The 19,469-nt window shown below is 38.1% G+C and overlaps 1 protein-coding gene across 2 annotated transcripts in view; it reads right to left on the bottom strand.

Annotated features, from left to right (window-relative positions):
* Positions 1–202: 202 nt before the first annotated feature.
* Positions 203–19,469, bottom strand: part of TRPC4 (transient receptor potential cation channel subfamily C member 4) — a 203,077-nt gene continuing 183,810 nt past the window's right edge. Inside the window, exons 8-11 of one of the 2 annotated variants that reach the window (XM_034665084.1) lie at positions 17,213–17,422; positions 5,499–5,540; positions 5,282–5,371; positions 203–3,619 (exon numbers count right to left, since the gene is read on the bottom strand). In XM_034665084.1, coding sequence (XP_034520975.1) covers positions 2,897–3,619; positions 5,282–5,371; positions 5,499–5,540; positions 17,213–17,422 — 1,065 coding nt within the window. In that variant the 3' untranslated portion in view covers positions 203–2,896. The remainder of the gene's footprint in view (positions 3,620–5,281; positions 5,372–5,498; positions 5,541–17,212; positions 17,423–19,469) is intronic. The other variant, XM_034665085.1, reaches the window with a different exon arrangement.

The raw sequence follows: 19,469 nt of genomic DNA on the forward strand, positions 1-19,469 counted from the left end.
CACCTGGGTGGTGCAGCTGTTAAGCGTCTGCCTTCAGCTCAGGGCGTGATCACATCGTTATGGGATCGAGCCCCACATCAGGCTCCTCCGCTGGGAGCCTGCTTCTTCCTCCCCTACTCCCCCTGCTTGTGTTCCCTCTCTCGCTGGCTGTCTCTATCTCTGTCGAATAAATAAATAGAATCTTAAAAAAAAAAAAGAAAAGAAACCACAAATTACTCATTTAAAGACTTCAAAAAATATCATCCTTCTATTGCAATCCTGCTGTTTTATGTTTTCTTATTCTTTCACTACTGTTCATCTTCATTAGTGCTATTTAATTTCACCACATAGTCAGAATAATGTTCAATCCTAGGACATATTGTACTAATAATGTCCAATATTTTGTTTAAACTCATAAATGCATCTGTCAGTGACATCTGAGGGTTGTTAAAAACCATCATTTTCAGAACATGAGAAGCAGGGGGTTACCGGCTCCAAGTAAATCCCTCTGTTATCACCATGTTTCCCTGTAAAAATATCAGCACCCTAACCCCCCACAGAAATAAATTCCTGGGAACATATTTTGTTGTTGTTGCTTTTATTGTTGGTGGTGTTATTTGAAGGAAGAGAAGACATTTGAAATTAAATTCTGATGAAGTATGTATAATGATGATGTATATAATTTTCACTTTGGAGATAACAATATTGATAACAGAAGCAGCAAAATGGAATCATTGGAAAACACCCCGAGTATTGAGAATAAATCTATGTTCCCCTACTACCGAATGTCCATGTGACTTAGAAGAGTTTGGGTGCTTTGCTCTCCGCAGGGCTGATTGTGAGTCCTAACATACTTGAGATAAAGGTGTGCTTGAGGCAGTAAGAACATGCATTAGCCCTATTGTGCTTCTCCCCAAACCTATCAGGCGCATCCTGTATCCGGAGGACGAAACCAGATTTAGGAAAGAGCAGTTATCTCAGTGCCTCTGGATTGTGGCTTACTTGAAAACAAAAATCTAGTATTTCCAGTTGAGTCTTATGTCCTATACCAAATATGTTTGTTTTGTTTTTTAAATCTACTAACCTCTGTTATATAATTGAGTCTAAAGAATCACATGTATCTTTAATTTTGTGCACCCCTCTTGCTTTACAAGAGGGAACTCAAGATTAAGGAGTTTGCCACTCATTCTCTCTCAAAATACACCATTTCAAAAGTAGCAACAGTAACACCTGTATTGCCCATGTTTCGCTCAGTCTGTTTATGTTGAAAGGCAGTACACGTAGGAGGTAAAGGCATGGCCCTGGAGGACCCATCATAGCTCTGTTAGCTGTGAGCCTTTGCCTAATTAGTGCTTGCCTCAGCTTCTTCATCTGTAAAGTGGGGATAAGAACAGTAGCTCCTTCAGAGGATTGTTGTGAGTAGTACATATGTGTTGAAACTCACATTGCACATAGGACAGTGGCTGGCACTGTTGCTATTATTCCTTATTTTCCATGTATGGTAATCAGAAACTATGCAATTTTGGGTCAATGCTAAATCACGTACAATTTGTCTAATCCATGGAGGTAATTTCTGAGGTAAAACGAACTCAGCATTTTCTATTTATTTGAAATACATGCTAATTGTATGTGGTGAAGGAACTCCTATTTCCATGGTGGCTTAAATAGCCACAAGTTATGTAATTTAAACTTTACGAAGTTGCCAGTACCTTTTCATATCAGGTAAAAACATTTTTCTTTTTAGTGGTTTTGTGAATGGGTGTAATATAAGCTAGATTACCTTGAAAACAACAGAAGAAACAAGTAATTAAGAATGTTGTCCCTCTGGGGAAAGCTTTATATCTATATCTACTGCTAAAATTAGTAATGATTTTGGGTGATTTTAATTTTAAAGAAACATATACCAGTCACAGGGGGAAAGATGAGGAAACCATTAGGTTTTTGTACTTTTGAATTAGCAACAATGTCACACTGGTTGAATATAGAATTTAACTTTGCTTAGATTTAAAGTTTAGAATGAATTTATTTTCGTCTGGTTTTATGAAAATGCAATCATCTTGCTTTGTTTAAGGTGCATTAACTATTCTAATCTATTGTTATTCTTTTCTAGCACTGAGAACTTTTGCCACATTTTGAAATTCTGTTATTCATAAAGTCTGGTATTTACACTGACTAGCAATTCAACCAGAAAAAGGTCATTAAAAAAAAAAACTTGAAATAAAACTTCGGTCATGACAAAAATCTCATTATAAATCATCAATCATCAATATTTATTAAGACAAACATTTATTTTATTTACTAAAGGGAAAAATTGGGCAACCTAAAACTCCAAAATACACCTGACTTCCGCTTTAAGAGGGAGTTTGATCATGACTCCATGAGAAGAAGGCTTGCTTGCTTTAATTTGTGCTGTAATTATTTACATGTTAAGAAATAATTTGGTAATATTTGTGTATTAAAGCCAAACCGTAGGGCTGACTGAAAAGTCCTTGATGAGTAACCATCTCTAAAGACCCTAAAAAGTTATGAAAAGCTCTACTATTTCAGCTACATTGTTTTTGGCACATAAAAATGTCTATCATAGGAGTCAACTACCACATGAAATAAGTTGGATTTGTTTTAGTTGAAAAAAAAAAAGCTAAAAATTTCCTGTGGATTATTGCAACAGTACAAGAATACACGGTGCATTTATTTATAAACCTCCCCCCCAAAAAAAGGTAAAACAAATCGTGAAAGCAAAAGCTGGTTACAAAACCAGGGTTTTTGATAGCCTTTGCCTTAAACATGTTACGCGTTAATTGAAATGCCACAGTTGATAAATGCTAGAAAGTGTAAGTTAGCGTTTGCTAATGTTCCCCCTCCCCAGGGTACTATGGAAAATATGTATACGCATGGTCAACGCTTCCTCCTTCAAGTATCACAATCTCGTGGTGACGTAATCCTCGTGGGTGACTGTGTCTGTGAGGTTGGCCTCATAGTCTATACTAGGGTCCTCTTCCTTTGCGTGCTTCTCCTTTGGTATGATTGGCACAGTGTCCTCCACCACCACCTTCTCCGACGTGAAGGAACACACTCTCTTGCCCACCTGCAAACCCAGGGTGTCCGTGTTCCTTTCTCGGTGGTCCACTAATATACACTGTTCACTGAGCCCGGGGATGTTCAAGTCACCCCGCGACGCTAATCCTCGAGATTCCAGTTGAATATTTCTCTCCAGTGGTCTCTCGGCCTGTTGACGAGTAACTTCTTCTGAAACAGAGAAGATTTGGTTTGCATTGTGCTCAGCAGCATTTTGTTTTGATCGTCTGTGAAATAACCCGAAGTTTTTGATATCGGTCACAAAATTCACTTTTCTCTGCTTCTCCCTCGGGGGCTCCTGCACCACCAGGGCCGAGCCGTTGCTTATGTTGTGTCTCTCGGAGGCTATGGCGGCTGATCGGGGGTGAATGAGCGTGGTTAAATCGAAGAGACTGAAGTTCTTTCGCCTGTCCTTGCTACTGCCTTCGTTGTCACTCTTTTCATCCGAGTCGGCTGAATTGGAGGACTCCTTCGAGGCCTGAGCCGCCTGCTCTGTCGAGAGTTTGCTTCCTCGTAGCAACCCCAGCACTTCAAAGCGGAAACTGGAAATGTCTTGCTTTAGTTCCTAAGTGGGATGCAAAATGACGAAATTAGCTTGGGACCTAAACAAATAGACATTAGGTACCATCATGAGCACCCTTCATATACGGCTCTGATGTGTTTTCATTAATTTTTAAGAGCGAGGATTCCGCTCTGCGGCGGTTCTCTCCCTGGCCCTTGAGTCATTTTGATGCCTGCTCATTTCCCTGCTGGAGCTCTGTAGCAACGCGGAGACTTCTGGGGTCGACGCAAAAAGGAACAAGGGTATATGGGATTTCTGTGGGACTGCAGTTTCAAATGCTTCCTCTCGAAAATCTTCATCTGCTTTCAAGTCCCCTCTCGTTTTCTCAGGGATGCATTTTTAAAAGATTTTTAATATTAGCACATGCTGCTGTCCAAGGGCTATCTAAAACAAAAAAATTACAGTAGTATCTACCCCTCCAAGAGTTGGCAGTTACCTTCAATTGTTTACTACCTCGGAGTTGAATTTATCTCAGCATCTGGGTCAGCTACTAAATCTCATGAATTGCTTCAGATCAGACAGCATTTCTTAGATTCATCCTTTACTTTGATCTTTTTAGACAACTGAATTCTCAGTCCTAATCTTTTTGGACAACTGAATTCTCAGTCCTAACCTGACAGTGGCCTTTCTGGTGGCTTCCTACCTCTAACCTATGTCCCAAAGCACCATGAATCATTTAACTACAAAATTTGGATGTTGTGGCTGCAAAGAACATTCGGGATCCTGGGCAACTTTCAACCTGTGCTTTTCATTTTGCAATTCATCTACCTTCTTACCTAAGCAGCTGCTTATCTCTATTCTCTTGTCAGACCTATTGCTTTTCACTGTTAAAGAGTCTTCTGCAGGGTTTTTTGCTTCTTTGTTTTTGCCTATAAGATCTTACTGACTTTGCTCATTCTTCTAAAACCTCTGAGAACTCAGGCAGAATAACAAAGGTAGTTTACACTCATGTGCAAGCATATATACATTACGTGTATTCCACCTATCTCTTCTGATAGAATTGAAATTAAAAAAAAAAAGCAAACAAACTCAGGAAGAAAGACTAAGTTTGTAAGCTATACTTAAGCGCAAGCCTTGAATTTCCTACTACCAAAGCTGTGTTGTTGTTTTTAGCATTTTAGTTACCAAATGTTTCAGGTACAGAAATCATACTGAAATTTAAAGCTCACTCATTAGAGTGTTGCTAGGATTAGCATGTCCAAATGCCACTGGGCACTAGGATTTTCTCTGCCTCCAGTATAAATCCCCTCCATATATCAGATTAAATGTGATTGAAAACAATGTATTTTGAAAAGAAATTTCACTGCTTTTTTTTTTCTTTTTAATAGTTAAATAGCCTTGAATTTAAAAGTAAGAAGGGGTGCCTGGTGGCTGGCTCTTGGTTTCAGCTCAGGTTATGATCTTAGGGTCCTGGGATCAACCCTTGTGTTGGGCTCTGCACTCAGTGGGGAGTCTGCTTGAGATTTTCTCTCTCTCCCTCTGCCTCTCACCCTTTCTCTCTCTCTAAAATAAATAAATCTTAAAAAAAAAAAAAAAAAGGAAGAAGAAGACACGTAGCCTTGCTGGAACGCATGGCTCAGTTTCCAGCTCTGATTTTAACTGTGCTGTGCCTGGTTCCATGCTCTGAAGAACCTGCCTTTTGGTGATGAGGAGGAAAATGATTACCTTAAAGTTCTCTTCGGTCAAACCTTCTTCAGTTTTGGCGTCTCTGATCATTGCGGCAACGTATCGTTTTACTAGGTTCCTCATGACCTCCTGAGGCATGTCAAAACACAAGAATTGATATTCAGTGCAGAGATATGTTTTCTTTCTTGAGTCAGTTCTGAAGAGGGGACTGTACTTTATTTTAATGCAAATTTCAAGATACAATAGAATAACTTACTTGATATTGGTGATGTCTTCTCAAATTATCAGCAGCTCGCCTCTGAAAAACAAAGAGGCATTTACTTTTCAGTTAGAGTGATATATTACCATTTTGGAAAATAATTTATTGTTCTTTTAATTGAGAATATATTTTTCCTCACTTTTCCAAAGTGAAAAATTTACTAGACAATGAACACTAGCTAGAGAGTGCTTCACATGAGTCAAAAGAGCGAATGAACCAAAACAACAGAGTGCAAAGTTGTAATCCCTAACATATAGACAATAAACATATAGACCACGTTAACAATGATGGGAACGTTGTTCTTTTAATAGAAGGTGACAGAGAATTAGATAATCATAGCTGATATGTACCCCAAATCACTTGAAATAATTCTAAGAGACACGGATGAGACATATCAAATAAAAAAATAAAAGAAATATCAAATAAAGACAAATTCAATAGAGTGAAAAGCTCACATTATAACAATTGAGTAAAGCGCTCACATCATAAATATCAGCTTAGCAAGATTGAGAATTTAGCCATGATATGGTACATGTAATCAGAAACAATGTTAGGCCGCTAAACCCCCCAACACTAATTTCAATCAGATGTACATTAAGAGGGATTTGCTGCTTCAATTAGGTGGTTGGATTTAACAAAAAATAAAAAGATTCTGTTCAAACATCAGGCTCATAAATTCATCATTTTAAAAAATAAACATGAATCTTAGCTGTCATTTTGAAAAGATCAGAGTGGTTTGGGATTGCAGCTAGAGTTAGCACAGAGCAGTGATATTGGAGAGTAGAATGGAGACAGAGGATGTTTAATGACTAAAGAAAGTCCATAATAAATTGAATTAAATAATAAATGACACTAAAGTTATATAATTGCAGATTTCATGGGTATTCTAAACTATACTAGAAAAAAAGCTATCATAATCCCCATTTTGTGCATGTTGAATAAATATCAGTACTGATTTTTAAGGAAGAAAACGGACCAAATTAAAATAAAAAATATTTCTGTAACAAAGGAATGAATTTGGTAGATTGTGAGAAAGCAAAGAGATAACATATCTAGGGTTTAAATAAATCTTTTTGATCTTATTCCTTACTAAATACTTAATCATAAGCTGATAAAATGGAATTTTAAAAAGAGTTGTGAATACATCACTGTGAAATGACATTAGGAAAAAATCAAACAATGCAAAAGAAGCTCTTTTTTCTCTTTTAGGGGAATAGGGGAAAATGACTTTTTCACTGGCCAGGAGAATAGATTTGTGTTTCATGATTATTTGTGACTTTAAGGAACAGTTGAGATAATGCTTCACTTCCTAAAAGCCACTTATTATTTAAGTAAAGTCAGTTTTACATGCATCTTAAACAAATTTTCAGTATGATTATGGTATTCATTAAAGGACTGGGAAGTTTGAAACAAAATTAGAGTATCTTGGAAAAAATATAGCATGGGAATTTTATGACTGAGCCACAAGATGGAGGTATATGACTCCTATTGAGACATAGCTCAGCTGAACTCCAAGACAAAAAGCACTTCTGTAAGGACACAGGCCTTCCAGATCTCCTTAAATTTACTTCAAGTGGACACAAATACTAAAGCAAGCTGTATACCAAGTTCTTTAACACTCTCACTATAAATATTGTGCAGGAAACCCATATTCCACGAGTAAGTAGATGGAAACTCTGAATTTAGTATAGAATTTAGTCAACTCAAGCTTGATTACTTTGGGCTTCTATTGCATTTTGCTCTTCTGTTTTGGTCAAAAAGCCAATAAAAAGCGGTTAGCAGAGAGCACTCTGAAGTCAAGATTTAACTTAAAATTTCCTTAACATAAAATTAAAGCTAAGAATGACAGAATCAGAACATTATGAGTAACAATGAAAATTATCATGATGCATTGTAGTATTGAAAAGAGCACAGACTGTCTATTTTTCAGCAGAACCTATTAATAAACAAATTTAAAAATTTTAATACAAATATAAGAAGATCAAAGATTACACTTTAAAAACTAATCTGAGATTGATTTTTCTAGGGAAATTTCTTTTTAAGAAGCAAAATAGTCTGACAGAACATAGAAAAAGTTTCCTACGATGACTTACAGGAGCTATTCTATATCCATTGACCAGATTTAAGGCTAAGTTAATATAATTAATTGTTTTTGCCAAGCACTGTTCTTCCACACCTACATAGTAATACTATACAACTATCTTAAGTCTTGTGAGATTTTATCAGCCAACTGAACTTCAGTGTCCTAGGAAAATAAGAACCGATGAAGCCAGTCATCTGAATAACGAAAACAGAAGTGAATGCAATAAATTCACCAAATGACGACCACTAAATTATGCAACTCAGATATTTCTCATGTCTATGTAATCTCTCCTTTTCTGGTTAGCACTGCAGAACTGATTCCTATCGACCATTACTCTGATGCCCACCTGTCTCTACTAATTTCTGGGAGGGGGTGGGGTGTCACTTTAAGAGCATGTACTTAGGGGTCACACCTGGGTTTGAAGGTGACTGACCTAAACAAGGAATTATCTCTGAGGTCCTCTCCCATTCCCATCTTTTATTTTGCAAGTTAAAGATAAACACAGTGGATGATTTTGAAGATTAAATGAGATAAGAGATTTAAGACATCTATCACTAATGGTAACTAGCTCCCATCCTCTTTCCATTTTTTCCCTTTTCCTATTAATAACGTGATTTAACACAGTTTTTAAAAAATATTCTTGAGTCATAAAACTAGCTAAGTTGACACATACCAGGATTATCCCAGAGGACCTAAAAGAAGATGTTTTATTTAGCTAAGGAGTTGAATGCTTTTAACCTAGCCAGTAGAGGTGTAAAAGTAAGAAATTCGTATTTAAGTAATAGGGTGACGGGATGGCTTTAGTAAATACGGATAGATGTAATACAAATTCTGTAGGTATTTTTGTTTTATTGAGACTTTTTTTTAGAGCAATGTAAGGTTCACAGCAAAATTGAGTGGAAGATACAGAGATTTCCCATATATTCCCCTACCTCACACACGCACAGCCTCTCCCATTATCAGCATCCCCAACCAGAGTGGTACATTGTTATAATTGATGAACGTACATTGATACATCATAATCAACAGGAGTCCATAGTTTACATTACTGTTCACTCTTGGTGTTGTACACTCTTATGGGTTTGGACAAATGTATAATGACATGTGTCAATCATTATAGTCTCACACAGAGTATTTTAATTACCCTAAAAATCTTCTGTTCTTTGCCTATTTATCCCTCCCTCCCCTGCCCCCACCACCTTAACCTCTGGCAACCACTCATCTTTTTACTGTCTCCATAATTTTGCTTCTTCCAGAGCATTATATAGTTGGAATCATACAGTATGTAACCTTTTCAGATTGGCTGCTTGAACTTGGTAATACATATTTAGGTTTCTCTATGTCTTTGCATGCCTTGATAGCTCATTTCTTTTTATCACTGTATAAATAATATTCAATTGTCTGGATGTACCATAACTTATTTATCCATTCACCTACTGAGCTACATCTTGGCTGCTTCCAAGTTTGGGCAATTATAAATAAAGTTGCTATAAACATCTTTGTGCAGGATTTCGTATGGACATATGTTTTCAACTCCTTTGTGTAAATGCCAAGTAGTGCGATTGCTGGATTGTATGGTAAGAATATATTTAGTTTTATAAGAAACCATCAAACTGTCTTCCAAAGCAACTTACCCTTTTGCATTCCCACCGGCAATGAATGAGAGTTCCTGTTGCTTGCTAGCATTTGGTGGTGTCAGTGTTGCAGTGTTTAGCCAACTTAATAGGTGTGTAGTGCTTCAGTCATCTTTTTTGAGGTCCCAAAAGTTTTATGAGTATCCCTGCATAATACTGGATTTTTGCTGTGACCTCTGTGAATCTTCCTTTGTGGGTTTCTATTTCATGAATCTTAGCTTGTAGGGCCAATTTAACATATATTTATTAAGTGGTTACACATTCATGGCTGAGGCTGCAAGAACCTAGAGATGAAAAAAACCCTATTTTTTGCCCTTAAATGGCTTATAGTCTAGGAGGTAGAATGCCAAGAATGTGTAGAGATGAAGGCAAAAAACAAGTAAAAACATGGGGAGGGCCTTAAGAATGTGTTTTGAGTACAGGGAAGGAAAAGTAGTATTAGGCTAAGGAATCTGAACCAGCCTTCAAACAGGGAACGGGATTTTTGATTGGACATGAAAGAATCATGAGACTTTAACAGATGCACAGATGTTCAGATGGGAAAAGATTATAATACAGTCAGTAATATGCTGGCGCTGGAGGCTGAGAGACGCGTCAGGGTGACTTCCACCAGGACAGTTGCAATGTGCTCTGATAATCGGAATATAGGGATTAGCTCATGTTGGAAAGTTAGCATGGTTTCTTTATGCAGACTCTTAGAAAGCACAGCGAATTCAGTGGTTGGTAGGCACCTGGAGTTTTGACGAGTTGAGTGACATGTGATGAGAATGGAACTTCTATAATAATCACGTGGTAGCAGTAATAGGTAGGAAAGAGGAACATGGAGAATCAGTAGACGAGACATCAGTTGGGATGCCGGTACCAGGATGTAACTGAAGGGTAAAATGGGTGTGAGCTGAACCCGTGCCAGTGTGAATGGAAAAGAGGGGGAGCAAGGGGGCGTGGCAGCTGGGATGGGAGCATGAAGACAAAAATTTTTAGTCTAGTTGCTAAGATGTTGGTGCTATTAAAAAATAACAAAGAATTCCACTTTGGAGATGCTGACGGAGGACATTAAAGTAGAAATGTCACTGTCTATTTTGCATCTTTGGGGAAGGTTAAGACTAAAAAAAAAGATCTGAGGATTATATGCCCAGATGCACTAGTGGATACAATTACAAATCCACATCTCTCGGCATTAATACAGGGAAACTATCGTGGACAATGCAGTCCCTGATAAATTGTGAATATATCTATTAGGAATGCATAAAATGATCCCCTTTCTTTTTTTTTAGTTAGCTTTCTTAGGCTAACACTAAAATTAATTTAATTCTCTAACTTTCCAGAATCTACCAAAGGTCAAGGAAAATCAGACTAGGTTTTAAATTTCAATACAGACATATTGTTTATCAGAACCGAAAAGCTGGGGGGCACCCGGGCGGCTCAGTCAGTTAAGCATCCAACTCTTAATTTTAGCTCAGGTCATGATCTCAGGTTCATGTGATTGAGCCCCGTGTTGGACTCAGCACTGGGTGTGGAACCTGCTTAAGGTTCCTCTCTGCCCCTCTTCCTTTGCCCATCCCCCCCAAACAAAACAAAAACAAAAAACCCGAAGAGCTGGTCCAGTCTTATTGCTTCATTTATAAGTAAGGAGACCAAGGCCCACAGAGTTGAGTAACTAAAATACCAGAGTGCCAGTTCTAGAATCACAGACTAGAATTCACTCTTTATATGTTGCTTTTTCTATCAAGTAGACACTAAGAGACATTTGAACACACCTGCTATGTATTCTATGATTTTGCCTCCTTCTCCCGAGATGTCTTAATTTGAGGCTCAGCACCATTAAGGTACTGGATCCATATTTCTTTGAATAAAAATGAGTAACCACAGAGGCATGGTATATGTTGTATTAGTTTCTTAGGGTTGCCATATGAAATACCATAAACTGTGTGGCTCAAAAAACAGAAACTTATTGTCTCACAGCTCTGGAGGCAAGAAGTCTCAAATCAAGATGTTGGCAAGGAACTCTTCCCTCTGAGACTGGGGGTAGAAACCTTCCCTTCTTCTTCGTGGTTTCTCATGGTGGCTGTCCGTCTTTGGTGTTCCTTGCTTTGCAGCAGTGTAATTCCAGTCTCTGCCTCTGTCTTCACAAGGTGATCTCCCCGTGTCTCTGTGTCTTCACATGGTCATGTTCTTATAAGGACTCCACTCCAGTATGACCTCATCTGAACCCAATTACCTCAGCAATGACCCTATGTCCAAATTAGGTCACATTCTGAGGTACTGGAATTTAGGACTTCAGTGTATCTTTTTGGGGGGACACAATTCAACCCATAATATATGTACTCTTTGCAATAAACATAATGATAATTTTTGGCAATTAGTGACATTATTAAATATTATACAGTAGAACTACCATCAACAATACCTAGCATGGTTGCTATCTTTTTGTCGGGTAAGGATCAGTTGAATTTCGAAGGCGTTTACTCTCATAAGGAAAGGTATTACATCTTGTAATCATCACTAGAAATGACCAAGAACAGAGTTGACTGATTTGTGTTCACAAAAATAATATAATATTTTGGAAGAAGTTGTGCATTTTAAGTCAGCAGTTTTCTTTGCAAATTACGTCAGAAATCTAGCAGCATGTGCAGAATGTTTCTTGGCAGGGTGGTTTTCGCTCGGGCACCCAAGGCACACGTGTGTGCCATGTCATCGTATCTCACAGTTTGCAGGGTCCTCTTGATTTGTTGGGACAAGATAAGGGCAGTACGTGGGTCACAGAACTCATGATAAAGGAAAAGACCAAGGGAACTTCTGCTGCTGTGAGGGAAATCTGCGTTTCCATAGAAGCCTCAGGTTGCTTTAGAGCAGGAAGGGTTTTGCAGCTGGGAAAGAAAGGGCTCTGGGGACTCAGTTGTGACACTGTCTCTCTCTTTATCTCCAGTTGCCTGCAGGTCCACCATGCAGAGTGTCAGGCGCACTTCCCCGAGCTGGTTCCCTGCCATCAATTGTCAGTGCCCGGCTCTCTCATTGCCACTCCGGTTTTCGTCTATCACTGACTTTGAGCCCATGAATTATGCCTTTTATCCTTTGCTTTGCTTGGTGACTCCCTTAGGGGCTGCGGCTTGCTGTGCTCTTCTTCTTTTAAAAATGGGTAAAAAAGGCAAGGGACCATTCCAAGATGCGATCCCTTTTTCAAAATTGCAGTTTGGCTCATTTACAGATGGTGCTACATAATTGTTCTCTATAAGCACACTTTCTAAGCATATAACAATATACGATATAAAATGCTAGAGTGTCACCTTGTCAAATATTCAGGGTTTCACTCTTGAAACACCAAGAATATCACACAATTCATCCCTCTACATCCCTACCTGGGAAAGTAAACTTAATTAAAAGGCCCTGTCCACAAATTTTATAGCAGTGAGTTAGGGGTTTAGAGGTACTCATGGATGCAAACTATCATATCCATAAGATTTGTTGTTAGGCCTACTGAAAATCATGAAGATGAAGGAACAATACATTTTGATAAATTAGCACTAAAAATACAGTCCGAAAAGCATGTATTATTAACATTTTTCCTCTAGTGATGCTAGCTGGTGCTAATCCATTCACGGTTCCCAATCTCTGGCAGTGGCTGAACTGAGTGCATATCTGCGGTAACTGGTCAGGCATGCGTGTTCTATCTGCGGTCCCAGAGCTCAGTGATGCTACATGACCCTAACAGACATGGTGTTTCATGGTTTCCTCACTCTGCTGTGCTCAAGAGAAAATCAGAAAGTGAAAACATGAATCTCAGGGAGTTAAAATCATTTTTTATCATTTTTCCAAAGAACTCACATTTTTTTAGTTCAGCATATTGACCTACTAACTTCAGCATTCCATTTTAGAAACCTGGTCTATGGCATTGAAATGTTTCATATCAATTAAACACTTTGGTATTAACATCTTTTTACTTTAATTAAATGGTCTGAATATCTTGAGCAATAAATACAAATGTTGATTTTGTTTTCATTTAAAAAGCTGTGCTAGATACCAGTGGTTTCTTTAACAGGAGTTTCTAATTAAAGTTACAAGGAAATGCTTATTAAAACAGAGATTCCTGATAATTCTAGCACGTGCTCAAGTCTAAGAACCAGTGTTTTAACATGGAGAAGGGTATTTGCTGATAAAATGGGGTTAAGCTAAAAATTAGACAAGTAGTCATATTAAAAACCAAAAGCTACAACATGTTTCTTATTCTACTGACCTCTCAGTAGGCTGCCTGTTTGGTGGGATGTTCATAATTTCCCAGAGACAAGCCATTTCTCTGTAATGGGTTGCTTCCTACAGTAAAGGTTTTGCTCAATAAAGCATTTCTGCTTCATTATGTCTCCCCCGTAAAGCATTCCAAATGAAAGGTTAATTTATTTGGAACTCCCGATCACCCATAAAAGGAAGTCCGAAGTAAAAAAAAAAAAAAAAAGAAAGAAAGAAAGAAAAAAAGGGTTAATGCGTTTTCAGGGCTAGCTGTATCAGTATTACCCGGAAGCTATAAATAGCAAGATAAGATCGCCAATGATGGGCTCCTGGAGAGTGGCCGGTGCAGCCACCCTGAAGAGCCCCGGCTGCAGGATTTGCCTGGCCACGTGCAGGGAATGAGCACCAGCATGACATTCGGGCAGCCACTGGGTGCTAAGAGTTGGTAAGTGCAACACAAGTTGGGAAGGTTAGAGAAAATGCCTCAAAGAGTGATAGACTCCACCTCCAGCTTAGCTTCAAATTTCTGCTTCAAAAATGTGGCCTAAATAAAACCAGTTGAGGTGCAAAGAGAAGGTAAGCCAGCCTGTGAAATAAGGTTCGAGATACAGGAATCTGAGAGGCAGCTGAGAACAATGACAGCATCTGCAAAAGGTACTGAGAAAAATGAAAAGACGAACACACAATGGGGAAGGTATCATTGTATCATTACTAGATTTTTCAGGAATCAAGAGGGTAATGGAAAACACATTGGTTTGGGAAACAAAAGATCCAGCTCTCCCCGCCCCCCCGGAACCCTCGCCCGAACTGTCACCAAGAGACCCTAAAACACTGGGCAAGGTAAATACCTTCTCTTTGAAAGGAAATGGTTGAGCTAAATGATTTCTAAGGACCGTTTGAAGTGTAATGTGATATTCTAAGCCATGCCTTGGTTATACAGTGACTGTCATTGGAACTTCAAAGTCACCTTTTAATTAATGGAAATGTGTGTATCTCCTTGTCTTCATTTGTCTACACTAATGAGCTGTCAAGAGGATTAATCAAATTGAAATGAATCCACAGCAAAATCAATTACTAAATTTTGACATTATTTTTTCATTTAACTCTTCTATTAATATTACCCAACCTTCTTAATTTATTGTCCTTTATCTCATATTTTTGTTTATAAATAATACATATTATTTATTTCTATCTAAAATCTAAATGTATAAAACTCAACTACAAGTATGCAAACCAAAATATTATGTCCTTCCTATCCTGGAAATGCAGTCTAGACAAAGAGTCAATTTACAGCATTGAGTTTGATTAGGCTGGTGCTTGCCCAAAGCCTTAGCTTGGTGAAGAAGAGGCAGGATTGAGAGTGGGACGCAGGCAGAGAAGAGAGATGTGACTCGCAATATTTGTTTAGTTTGTCATAAATTCCCCAAGCATAAAAATATCCATTACCAAAAGTTAGTAAGATACGCATGGCTAAGGAGAAAGGAATGGCTTGAGGTCACACGGTTAATTGTGAATTCTCTTTCTGTGCATCAGCTTGGATCAAAATATTCAAATTTAGAGATAGAGACATAAAAAGAAATTTGGTTTTTTGGAGACCAGTAACGTATATAGAAAAGAAAGCTTTTTAACTTACGCCATCTACCCTCTCCTTCTGAAAGGCGTGAATCACTGCTTTAATAGGAAATCCTAAATGAACATTAAGCCCTTCTTTGCATCTAAGAAATGATGCTAACATATTCCTAACAATGCGACAACAGTGGGAGGATTCTGGCGGGGGTGGGGGGATTTGGAAGTCAAGATGGTTTTCTATTATTTTGGTGGCAGCACAGTTGGGTCTCTTAAAATATTAGATCAGGGCCCCATATCTTGTTACAAGTTTTGCGGCATCTTAAAACCCAAGATTTTCTCTGCTATTGCCTAAAATTAAACTACTGAGGACAAATTTCTTTTGTGTGTGACCTTTATTTTGGGACCCAGAAACTCTTTTGAAATCAAAACACTCCTATGAGAGATAAGATAGAACTGTACTAATCATTAATATCTTTTCAGGGATTGATTAAATAAATTTCTTATGAGTTTAAGAATAAAATGTGAAAAAGGACGAGTGTATTTTAATGTGGAACAGAGTAACCCGGTTTGGCTTCTCTGAAACCTTTTTCTGTTTACCTCAAGGAAAACATTAATTATTGTTTACAATGTTGCCATAGCACCTTGCATGTAACAATATTATAATGCTAAAAATATTATATGACATGTACTATAGTACATGTTCTCATATTTGTATCTCCCTTATGATAAATAATGCCCTCAAGGATGGAAAGCATGCCTTTGTACCCACTCCAACCCCCCAGTTCCTGGCTGGCAGGTGGAACGTGTGTGAAAATTGCTTATTAAGCTGAAGTCATTACATTTATTTTACAACCATTTTAAAATAATTTAAACCTATTTTTTTTTAACAGAAATCAAACAAATACTTTCACTCTTTCTAAAGTCAGTGGTAAAGTTTATCAATTTGTATGAGGGTTGCAGCCTAAGGCTTCATCATAATTTAACTTTGATTTCTAAGATCAGATATATGCTCAAACTTTAGTCCTCCAAGTTCATGGGGTAAGAATTTATAAGAAAGAATATAACTGCTTCTCCTAACCACCTCTCTGTTTGCTATATGCTCTTGCCAGTCAATTTCTCTTTTGAATTAGAAACGTTACTGACAAGACAGCAAAATCAATACCACTGTCAGCATAGAAAGGCTCATTTGAGCTGATAACAATGCCTAGTAGGCAATAAAGTTAATGAGTGAGAAGGATCACTTAGGGCATAGCTAGCAGTCAAAACCCATGTTAAAGAAAAATTTTAAAAAATTTAAAAAATTTAGTAAGTAACTAGTATTACTTGGTGATTCTAATATAATGGCATATTAGAATACTTCCAAAGCAATTTCTCTGAATAAGTCAGAATGACTAATGAATGTTAGAGTATGAATTCTCAAAAGATCGAGAAGTTTGAAAAATAGGAAATTAAGTAAGGAAGAAACGAAGAATAACTTGTCCTGTGTCAGTGGTTTGCCTGGAACAAAGTCCTAAGTCCATGTCTTTTCTGATGGAATTGCTTGAATCTTGGTTTCCAGCATGAAAGAAATTTCCAAAGGAAGTTTAATCTTATAGTGTGACAGGAGCACGGCTCTGAGGGGTCCTAACATTTTTAAAAAACACAACTTCCTGGTATTTAAAATGATTGGGAGTAGAAGCAAAATGTTGAGAAATTCGACATATTCCAAAGTCACTGTGCTTGAACATGACACAACATTTTCAAGTTCAAGTTACAATATCCATTTAATCATTTAGTTGAGAAATTTTGGTCAAACATTATACACTGTGTAGGAGCCTATGTTAGGCGCTGAGACTACAAGGTGACTGAAAACAGCCCCCTTCCCTTGCAATCCAGAGAGAGAAGCAGACAATGAGTAAGTAATGCCACAAATAACCCAAGGCTGAAATTCTGAAATGGGCTAGAAATCAGGGTACCAAGAGCCAAAGTGTTAGTTCCCCCAGCCTCAGCTCCTGAGCCCAGGAGAGGCCTGTGTCAAGTGGGCTCCCATTTAGATAACAGTGACTGCCCTCACTGTAGGAAACAGTGTCTTAGACATGGGAGCTGTGTTGTAAATGTTCACCAAAATGCAGCCAGAAAAAACAAAAAGGCTAAAAATGCAAGAATATCCAACAAGAAATACAAATATATTCAAATACACAATTAAAAAAAAAAGTAATACTAACATGCTGTGTTCTTACCCCTATTGTTCCAAAACTTTCAGGCTTTCTTCTCATCTTTTTCTTGCACAGGTGCGTCCATATCCATTTGATCAGGTACCAGAGAGACTTGGGGCTTGGGATGACATTGAAGGGAGTAGGCAGAGTCCCTCCTTCTTCGAAATAACTCATCCAAAGCTTTGTTCGAGCGAATTTCCATTCTATATCTGCATGGTCCTGAACAGGAGAATATGACAACTGCTGACAGGTTTCTTAATTACCAAGGTGAGATAAACCTCACAGAGAGCCTGTAACTTGACTTGGAGCAGCTCTTGGAACATTAATTAAATTGCTTATAAAAACAAGGCTGACTCCCAGCGATTGTCATCTAAACATTCCAGATGATGGCTTACCCTGGTAAAGAGTCACAGCAATCTTGTCAGGTTTTATCCTCCCTTCTTCCGTGAAACAGACATCTAAAATAATTCCATGTTAAAGAGACTGCAGTGATCAGTTATGACTTGGGGATGAATTTTCCTTTCCCGAACTGTAGGCTTACATTAGCTCAGTTGCACTAGATTCTGGCCAAAAACAGGCTTTTATGTCTTACCCAAAGCCTTGAATCCCTGCCTAGGTGTACTGCCACCTGCATGGCTTAGCCTTCTGCTATTTCCAGGAGAAGTCTTTCTTGATATGTTTCTATGTGAATAATTCTTGTCCACCTTTAAGCAACAGGCACAAATTCGGAGAAGTTCCTCTAACAGATGTAGACTAGGGCATCTGACACAGCATTGAGCCCTGACATAACTTTGTCCAAATGGCACCAAATAGGAGGATGGTTAGTGGCTGCCTGCAGGCCTGAGGCTATCCCCTTCATCATTTATCAATCATCCCACTTTATTAATCTCCTGAAAGAACTTAAGAACATGTGTGACAATTAGAGATAGGGCAGCCAGTCCCCTCTTACATTAGCCACAGATCTGATTAAAGCAGAAAATCTGGGAAGTAGGAGGTGGTAGAAACTAGGCATACACGCATTTTAGGATTTCAAAATATTCCATTTTAACCCATTAATATTAGAAAGAAGAACTCAGATTTTAGAGTAGGAGCATAACCTTAGACTGTGCTTCATTCCAATATTCCTAAACGGCTGTGTGCTAATGAATGCACGTGTTGTATATACATTTCTACTCTGAGCAATAGAGATTTTCATCTAGACACTGGACAGATTGTGCTTTCAACGGGAATGAGCATATCTAGAAAATGCGTGGCTTTCATTGTTGCTTAGCAAATGTTTGATGGGATAGACTGATCAATAGAAACACAGAAGCTCCAGCCCGCACCCCCCCATTCTCCCCACTTCCGCTCTTCTATTTCTTCCACCTTCCCTGGCTTTCTTTCTAAGCAAGCTTGTAGATTCCGCAGTAATGAAGGAAAGTACCTATTGTTTGCTGTAGTCATGGAAATGGGAGTCAGTAGAATTGGCTTAAGGTCATAAAAAAGCAGTCACTTGGAAAAAATATTGGCCCGTGAGTAGATTCTGTTCCTTCTAGTTCGGCAGGAGGCACAAATTAAGGATTATCCTGACCTCATTATGTTCTCTTATGGCTACCACAAAGCAGACTCTTCCTTTGTTCATGGTTTGGGATTCTGAGAGGGTCTATAACAGAATCAATAGCAGAAAAACCAGAAATGAAATGTTCTATGCTGGTGATGCCCAAAACTTCCTTTTGTTACCCAAGTGAAAATCAAATAATTGGCATGTTCATGCTCCAAAGAGCCATCATGCCCATGATGGCTGGGAGGTACACCTGTCTCAGGTTCTCAGTGCCTGCTCTCCTCTCAAGTAGTTTTAGAGTTTGAGCTAAACAAAAATGGAGATTTGAAGATCGTTCTCATCTCTTTAAGAAGTCACCTAGAAAGACACACCCCATAAAGAAGCAAAAAAAAAAAAAAAAAAAAAAAAGAGTCATACTATTCTTAATGTTCTCTTCTTGATGAAATCAATACATTTGTTGTTTTATAGAATCCAAATTGTATATACAGTTTATCTATATGTAGCTTGATAATTAGGGACTTTCTAATTTTTTTGGAAGGTGGTCTGGAAGATAGAATCCATGTTTTGCAAATGTGTTGACCAGAAGAATACAGAACTTCTGAAACAAATACATAGACACTATCTTAAAAAATCCATACTTGCAAGATGCTTAAATATAGCTCCACAAATTCAGATATTCACCTGCAAATCCTAGGATGGAGGTATATCTGATACAAATACTTAGTT

Source organism: Ailuropoda melanoleuca, chromosome 7 (assembly GCF_002007445.2).
Source record: "Ailuropoda melanoleuca isolate Jingjing chromosome 7, ASM200744v2, whole genome shotgun sequence".
Lineage (NCBI taxonomy): Eukaryota > Metazoa > Chordata > Mammalia > Carnivora > Ursidae > Ailuropoda > Ailuropoda melanoleuca.